At 39.9% G+C, this 8,956-nt stretch overlaps 1 protein-coding gene across 2 annotated transcripts in view; it reads left to right on the plus strand.

Moving 5' to 3' along the window:
• The window catches only part of dntt (deoxynucleotidyltransferase, terminal), a 113,737-nt gene that overhangs the window by 43,787 nt on the left and 60,994 nt on the right, over positions 1 to 8,956 (plus strand). For both annotated transcript variants that reach the window (XM_017309205.1, XM_008429981.2), the window contains exons 4-6: positions 362 to 532; positions 7,717 to 7,788; positions 7,861 to 7,984. In XM_017309205.1, the coding sequence (XP_017164694.1) occupies positions 362 to 532; positions 7,717 to 7,788; positions 7,861 to 7,984 (367 nt within the window). The remainder of the gene's footprint in view (positions 1 to 361; positions 533 to 7,716; positions 7,789 to 7,860; positions 7,985 to 8,956) is intronic.

Here is an 8,956-nt window from a genome sequence, read left to right on the forward strand (position 1 = left end):
GTGTGTGTGTGTGTGTGTGTGTGTGTGCATGCGTGTGCGCGTGGTCATCCAAGAGAAAAGCAACATGCAGAAGGTCCTAGACGGGGACACTGATGGAGAAAAGACAGACTGAAGACAGAGGAGTGAAATGGAGCGTGCAGTTATCTCTGTCTGGTTTTCCTTTATGGTTCAGTGAAGAGAATCCTCACCTGGCATATTTTTTGCGCGACCTCATTTTCTCTCCTCCTCTTATCAGCCCCTCTCTTTATAAAGCTTCACAATGGTTAATATGTCGTATCTTACGGAGGGAGGAAAAAGCTGCTCCTCTCTCCTACATTTTCCTCCAGCCTGCCTTAACCTGTCCTTGCCTTCATCCCTTCAGGATGCGTTTGAGGTTTTGGCGGAAAACTACGAATTCAATGAGATTGAGGGGCGGTGCCTGGCCTTCAGGAGGGCGGCCTCCGTCCTGAAGAGTCTTCCCTGGGCCGTGCGGAGTGTCGGGGCCACGCTGGACCTGCCATGCCTGGGTGAACACACTACGGCTGTGATGAAGGTGAGACCCAAGAGGCTTGCTGGGCTTTGATACACTTTCTCATCTAACAGCACAGCAGGAGATAATTGGTCAGTGGAAGGAAAATGTAAATGTTTTTTTTTATTTATTTATGAAAATTAAAAAACAAAAGTGTGACATGCATTTGTATTTGAAGCTGCAGTATGTAATTTTTATAAAAATTTTTTTTTACATGTTCTGGTTCTGCTTTGCCTCCCTGGACCCAGAACCAAAAATGGAAAAGCAGCATTCAGCTTCAATGCATCACAAATCTGGAATAAACTTCAAGAAAACTGCTAAACAGCCGAAACACCGAGTTATTTTAAATCAAAGCTGCTTGGAGTTGTTTTTAAAACATAATCCGTGAAACATTAATCAACCTTATGATGTGCAACGATGGTAAAATGTCTCAGTTGTTGATTGTGCGTTTTATGACTTCGTATTTTTGTGTTTTTCTGATTTAAAGCTCTTTGAAATAACTTGTTACTGAATCTATGCAATAAAATTTGGTTTGATTATGATCTGATGTTTATCAAAACTGTTGCAAAAAGCTCCTGTGCTTTTTCCCAGTGCTCCCATTGCTAACTAGAAACAACCAATCACAGCCAGGAGGCGGGTCTTAGTGCTGTCCATCACAATCTTGTCTGGCATTGCTCATCCATAGCCTGATGTTAGCATAACCACTGAAGAAGTTGGATAATCGGTTCTCCTGTTTCTCCTAAATTAGCACATTTGGCATTTAGTACATGAGATTAATTGACAGCGCTAACACCCGCCTCCTGGCTCTGATTGGTTGTTTTTGGTTGGGAGTGGAGCATTTCTTCAGACAGCAACAGTATCTCATGAAGGAGCTGCAGGAGATCAATCTTTTTCACAGATTATCTGTCTCATGACAAACTGTCAAGACATGGTGCATATATGTAAAAAAAACATTTTCTTTAGTTTCATACTGCAGCTTAACTCATCAGTACTTTGTAAGTTCAATAACTTCAAATCAAAAGACATTGGTGTCAAACGTTTGTGCCGCTATCGTTTGTAAGATGTTAATAAATGTTTATGTAGCTCAGTTGATTGACACCATGTTTTGTTTGATTTTGCAGCTGTAGAGTGGCTAGCTGACCTTTGACCTCTGGAAACATTTATTAGTATCTTTAAAATGATAGGAGCACAAAGAAAACATTTGACACCAATTTCATTGAATTTGAAGAAGTTCGGGGCAGGTAGCTTCACTCGGGTTCACTGTTTTTGGAGGGATAGTTCTGTTTGAACGCCCTAAAAAGGCACAAGGTGTAATAAATACATGCACACGAAGACTACTAACCACTTAATAGTTGATGACAGTAGAAGTAAATGCTTTTTTATATAAAAAAAGAACCAACACAGGGACGCTTTAAGCTTCCTCTGTCTTTGTGATGTTATTTATTCACATATATTCTCTGCAGCTGCATTGATGCCAAGACTAAATTACATGCACAGTTTTCTTAGTTTGTACTGGATTTGATTTTGATTTGATTTTTTTAAACCCTTTCCCTTTTCAACCAGGGTTTGTGATGAAATGAGTAAGATTATTCATTCAGTGCCGTGCAGAAAGGATCCTTTTTATGAGCTCCGGTCCATAAATGTTATTTAGAATAACATTAATTGAAAATATCAGCCACTCAGAGTACAATATTCTCCTCTGTTTAGTTTCTTTGCTAATTTGGTGTCAGGAATCAAATCCGAAGGAAAAGAGCAAAGAGTGGTCAGTGGTTTTGCTAATGCGTGTAATTCAATCAGTGGTAATGAAGGACCCACAGGAACAGTTGTTTTTGTGGTAAAATATGACCTTGAGTGTGTTTTTAATAATTCATTAGAAGAAGAAAACCATGATTTTAGTAATACTAAACTAAAATAATTCCTTTAACAGATTTGATCTGTTTTTTTTTTCTGTTTTGTCACATATGAATGTTTCGGATCGTCAGAAAATATCAAACAAAAATGAGATTAAATTCAAACTGAAGGTTTAAAATGATGACGTAAAACAAATCCTACATCTGTGTGAAACAACCTGTTGCCTATAAGTCGAGCCAAGCATCTTAAAAACAGCTCTGCATGAGAACAGATCACAGAAATGCTTCTCTATGTTGAAAATTTATTGAGGATTCAGATTGGATTGCACAAGGTCAAGTCACTGTGCTCACCATGTCCCAGAGAAAGAGCAACAATCATTCAGTGACGTAAAACAAAATCACAATGAGCGGTTATGAAAAACGTGGGGAGGGGAGCCGTGGGTTAGACACCATGAAGGCCGAACCTCGCTGCGTCTCTGCCTCGTGTTGACCTTGATGGCCGCCGCCGCTGCTGCTTTGTTAAAGTCATTCAGACTGTTGACGTACAAGGCAGCCTGCGCTGGAGCGAGTCAGTCTGTGTCAAAGCGCCGTCTCTCACAGTGCAGCTGGCTTCTGGTTTTAGCCTTCTGAACCGAACTGACACCTCATTTCAAGTATTCAGAGCTTTCTTTAACCCTAACACCATCTTTGTTTGCTGCACAAAATGAACCACCAAGGCAACAGAAGGAGAACTTAGTTTATGGAGGGGCCTGAGCAGCCTGCAGGCCTGAGTCATGAAGAAAAACTGGTAAAAGCCAGTTTGCCTATTCTGCACAGAATAGATTTAGAGCTATTCTGTGCAGAGACGTGGTCCTGGTGACCAACTACAAGTGCTGTTTTGTCTTGTTTAAGCAGATTTAATTAAAAAATGTCAAATTACTACATTTTATGGTCAATCGAAACATGTAAATTTTGAAAGAATTGTTGATTAAAACGGATGAGGTGGTTTTTTGGTTGGATCGAAATTGGTTAGTTTCACAAAACTGCAATGGAAACACTTTTTTGCATCACACCAGTCACATGCTCAACAACCGGATGTTGCCATTGGTGCAAACCAAGAAGAGAACAGGAAGTAGTTGGAGGTTGATGGTGCGGCATGTTTTTAATAACTTATTATATGAACAGACTTATTCTCATATGGTTTTAATTGCATTTCTTATCTAATGGAAACATCACTGAATATTGACATGTTGAGCACATTTGTAATGGAAACAAGCCACAGCTGTGGTTCTCAGTCTTGGTCCTCAGGGAACAAATTGTTCTATGTGTTTTTGTTTAAAATAATGATTGAATCACTTCCTCAGAATGACATTAGGTTTTCCAGAAACCTGATAATCACCAGTCTGGAGTGTGCTGCAGCCGGGAAACACCTGAAGATCAAGGTGCAGAACCATTCTGCTCATCAAATTCAAATATTGTTTTGTCTTTTCTGAATTTCTAGTTTCAGAAATGTTTCATTTTTTTGTAATTGAGCAATTTTAAAACAAATCAGATCTCTAAAAATTCAATTCATTTTATTTGTGTACAGCTCATTCACAACAAATGTCATGTCAAAGTGTATAAGGGAAATAAATTGACTTCATTATAAATTCAGTGTATAGAATTACACAGTATGTAGAGGTCATGTATAAACCGCTTTCTGTGTGAAAGAAGGCAGAAATAAAATGAACAATAATTGACTTTGAGGGAAAGTGCAGCTGTCCTCTTGGTTACCACACAGTCTGTTGAGTTTCTTGCTCTGTAAAATGAATACCAACACAGTAATTACAGTCATTTGGGCAAATTACTGCACTGGTTGGACAGACAAGGATGGAAAAGGCTACACATAAACCACACACAGAAAGATGAAAACATGCAGATATGACAAGCACACAAAGCCAATCGATGGTGTTCATTCTTGGAAGAAGAGAACTCATTTCAGGGCTGATCCATACAGATCCAACACATAAATCATAAAATCTTTACTATTTGTACTCAGTATGTATATTTGGTTAATTAAAGTGGAAAACGGGGCTGCACAGTGGCGCAGTTGGTAGAGCTGTTGCCTTGCAGCAAGAAGGTTCTGGGTTTGATTCCCAGCCCCGGTCTTTCTGCATGGAGTTTGCATGTTCTCCCTGTGCATGGTGGGTTTCCTCCAGGTACTCCGGTTTCCTCCCACAGTCCAAAAACATGACTGTCAGGTTAACTGGTCTGTCTAAATTTGCTCTAGGTGTGAGTGTGTGTATGCATGGTTGTTTGTCCTGTGTGTCTCTGTGTTGCCCTGTGACAGACTGGCGACCTGTCCAGGGTGACCCCGCCACTTTACAAAGTAAAGTGTGAAAAATATAAAAATGTGACGTTTAAAGGCACAAATAAAAACAAATGAGAGATAAATTTACATAAAAACACTTAAGCCGGTGCAGACGGGGTCTGGACTGCAGGGGCGGCTCGTAATGAGTGTTGAACAAAAATATTTATGGCACCATTTGGTCGTTTCATAAACAAAAAATATTGGTGGTGCAATTATTGGGGCTCCCACTGTTAATATTTCATGCTGTAACATTTCACAAATATTCCTCTTTGCACAAAATATCATAGATCTTCAAGAGTTTTGGGTTATTTCCTGAACTTTGCTCGTCACCGTTTCATTCCTGCCATCCCAAACAAATTTGCTAAATAGAGATTAGATCTGATGTTTGGGAATTTAGTCAAGAAGCTCTTTTCTTGTAGCCATTCTGAGTGTACATCTGTCTTTCCCATGTTGAAGAAAGACAACATGGAAACAGTCATTACTTGCTAATTATTTTTTTAAGAGCAAAGTAAAATTGTAAAAATGCTTCAAGGATTTGATTGAGCTGCAAGTTTGACATTTACATCAAAATGCGTAAAGTAAAACTAGCCAACAGTCAGCATAACAGGATGTTCAGCTACAAAACTCTAAAATACCTTTTAACTCAAACAGGGAGACTTCAAGCCCAGAGTACCCAGAGGGCTGCTCCATAAGCAAGGTGCAAAATAAGAAAAGGCAGTTCAGCCTTGTTCAGAGAAAAATGTGGTACCCTCCAAATAAAAAGCAACTCAAAGACCGAAAATCACAGCAATGTTTGAAGTTGTAAAAAAAAAAGCATTTACAAAGGAGGGGAGTTTAACCCAGCAGAGCATGAATGAACATGTTCTACACAAGGAATCAAACATCAATTAAGAGGATTTCGAAAATATAATCTGAACAATTTTTTTCCCAAAAAAGGTCCAGTCTAGCTTTCAGCTGGTTTTCTTTTTACCTAATTTTTCGAACCATAAGCCGCTACTTTTTCCCCTCGCTTTGAACCATGCGGCTTATAGCCTGATGCGGCTTTTCTGTGGAATTCTTTTCGACCACCAGGGGGCTCTTTAGCAGGAAGTGAATCATTGGAAGTCAAAATTGGAAATCAAAGAAGAAAGTGCTAATTTTCATTTAAAACAAAAACAAAGTTTAGCTTAGTAAAGTTTGGTGTTATCTGCATAACTATGCAGTCAATAGTTATTCAAATGTCATCAGTAAAACTGGAAAAGAAAACAGGATTTGAAAGTTGATTGTTATGCTGCTAGCACTTAGCTTTCGTCAACAACGTAAATATAGTGGCGCAACATAAATTATCACCCGGCCGTAACACAATGCACTAAATAATAAAACATAGGTTAATGAGGCAGGTAATTTTCCTCTAAATTTTAATAATCGAGCTAATTGAATCATTTGAGGAGTCGGTACAGTTGTAGATTCTTATAGCAAAAGCTCACTGTGTACATGAAAGATAACTATTTAAATGCCGAATTATTAAAACCAGTGTTACTGAAGTTAATGTAATTAAATGTATTGGACAGACCAACAAAAGAAGATTAGTGATGCTTCTTCTTGTACTAATATGCTACAGTTTCATTTCATAACATTCACTCAAATATTCTGAAAGTAAAGGTTAAAATTTTGTTAATTTCTTTGTGTGACCTGAAGCTGTTCCAGTAAAAAGTAAATTCATTTTAAGGCGTCTTTTAAAGCAACTTTCCAGGGGTGTCAGTAAATGTGCTGTACAGTTTTGTTTAAAGCTTATTTATAAACTCTCACCAGCGTACATGGATCACACCGCAGGAGAAAACAGACAAATGTTTGTCTGAGTGGAAAAAGTCTGCTAAAGTTACTTCATCCTCTCACTTTGTCAAGCTCAGGTCAGAAATCATGGCAGCTTGTCAGGCAAAGTTTGCGTGGAGAGAGCGCAGAGTCCCTGCAGATGAAAAAGTTAAAAAAGGGCAATCCAACTTTCTGACACGTTAAACCTAACATCGTCACAGCGGGTCTAAGAGCAAGCCTCCAGATCTGTCAGAGCTGTCAGCGCTGAGGCAGAATTATAAAACAAAGTAACATAAATGCGCCGCGGAGACCAAATTAGACAGTCTGCGGATGACCTCTTGTCTTTGTTGTTTGCGCTTGACGCAGACACCCACCTCACTCCGAGCTCTGCGCTCCCAGTGTTGTCTCTTTCAACGGATTGCCGCGCGAAAACAAGAGAAATGACATGACATGAAAAACAAAGTGAAGCCGAACGGAGTTAAAAAAGAGAAAAACAAAATGCTTGATGTGGCTGTGAACATCAGAGTGACACCATCAGCGGCGACTGAGCATCCAAAGTGGGGAGAGAACATAAAAACGAGGCGGCGCTGAGGGAAGCGTGGGGATGAATGTGTGCGAGGCAGAAGCTGCGTGTGTGAAGGAGCATATCTCTCCTGGAGCAGGAAGTGTGGTGAAGCATTATCCTCCCGTTTGAGGTTGGCCTTAGCTGGAGGCTTGAAAAGCAGAGGTGGACGGTTGGCTGCTTCGCTGAGCAGTGAAGGCTGCTGCACACTGCTCTGTACTCACAGCCTCGACCTTTGGATCAATAGTTCATCCATGCTGGTTGCCTTTCCTTTATGCTCAAGCTTAAAATGAGCACTAAGCCCTGCAGAACTGAAAAACATATCAATCTCAATGCTTTTTTTCTTTTTTTTGATACTAGCCAGGTAACTGCCACTTGGTTCACACAATGGAGACGTTTAAAATGGAAGTGCAGACGATTTCATTTGGAGCAAGTAAAAAAACCCCGCCACTCTGGGCGTTTAATGATTGTCATTAAAGCCGGTGTTAATCCCAGGTTTCACGGCAACAAAGATGTTATTTCTGGGAACAAAATGGAAATGACGACACCTGATTTAAGTGGAAATGGTTTGCAAATGAGCAGCAATTTGAGGGCATTTGCTGACGGCAGACAGAAAATAAAAACCGAGGAAAACGGCGCTTTTCTCTCTAATCTCATTTGCTTTTATGTTTCACAGGAGATCCTTCAATATGGCCGCTCGTTTGAGGTCGAGAAAATACTCTCTGATGAAAGGTGTCAGACTCTCAAGGTTGGTAAATGAAAACCAACTTCAGTTAGTCATCTTTTCCCATAATTTAAATCGCACCTCCTTCCACGGCAGCTGTTCACGAGCGTGTTTGGGGTTGGACCTAAAACAGCCGAGAAGTGGTACCGCAGAGGGCTTCGCTCTTTCAGCGACGTTCTGGCGCAGCCCGGCATTCATCTGAACCGGATGCAGCAAAGTGGTACGTCAAAAATTCCCCCCCCCCCGTCTTCAGAAAACCACTTCGCAAATTATAGAGCAGGGAATTCAATACGAGCTTGCTTCCAAAAAACACTCGGCAGCCTAATCGTTAAATTTCCACAGTGTCTGTATCTCAATTAAACTTTAAGAGGTTTATACAGAGGCATTCACACGTTTACATTGCAACCTCTGCCTGTTGAAGGTTTCCTCTGATGAACATGGAGCAGGTTAGTGTGATCATAAAGGTCTGTGTTTGTATTCAACCCCTTTTACTTTAGTACCTCTAAGTAAAATCCAGGGGAATTTAAAACAATATCCAAAACTTTGAACACCTCATAAAGCTGCGTTCAGTCCATCATCTAAACATGAACCAATTGCAAAGTTAACAAGACATGTTTGGTGATTGATTTAGTTAAAAATAATTTGACTGATTTAGTTAGAGCAGTGGTTCTAAACCCTTCTTTCGCAATAAATATATACATTTTTTCCAAATTCAAGAACCCTAAAGTGAACTAGAGGTCACTTTAAGAAGATCACCAAGTCTTCTTAAAAGGTAGAGTCTCTGAGAACAGTTCTTCAAAATATAGTCAGTGTTTTCAGCAAAGTTGAGCYGACTGTCCAGGAACGACCCAAGGTATTTAAAATCTGCCACAGTTTCAACAGGTTGGCCATCGAGAGAAACTGGAACCACTTTAAGGTCTTGTTTAGATCAAATAATTGCCACTAGAGGCAGTACCAACCCCGAAAAGATGTGACTAAGGAGCAGATTTAGAAGAACACCGAAAGCTACAGAATTTGGTAAAAACTGTGAGCTTTGCTGAAGTAATTAAAGACATAAGTTCAAATCCATGCTGAGAGTTGAACTCCTTCAATCAGTGCTCCTCCGCAGCTCTGATTGGCTAAGCAATGTAATGTGATCCTCTGATTGGCTAAGCAATGTAACATGATCCTCTGATTGGCTAAGCAATGTAAC

This window comes from Poecilia reticulata, linkage group LG15 (genome assembly GCF_000633615.1).
Source record: "Poecilia reticulata strain Guanapo linkage group LG15, Guppy_female_1.0+MT, whole genome shotgun sequence".
Lineage (NCBI taxonomy): Eukaryota > Metazoa > Chordata > Actinopteri > Cyprinodontiformes > Poeciliidae > Poecilia > Poecilia reticulata.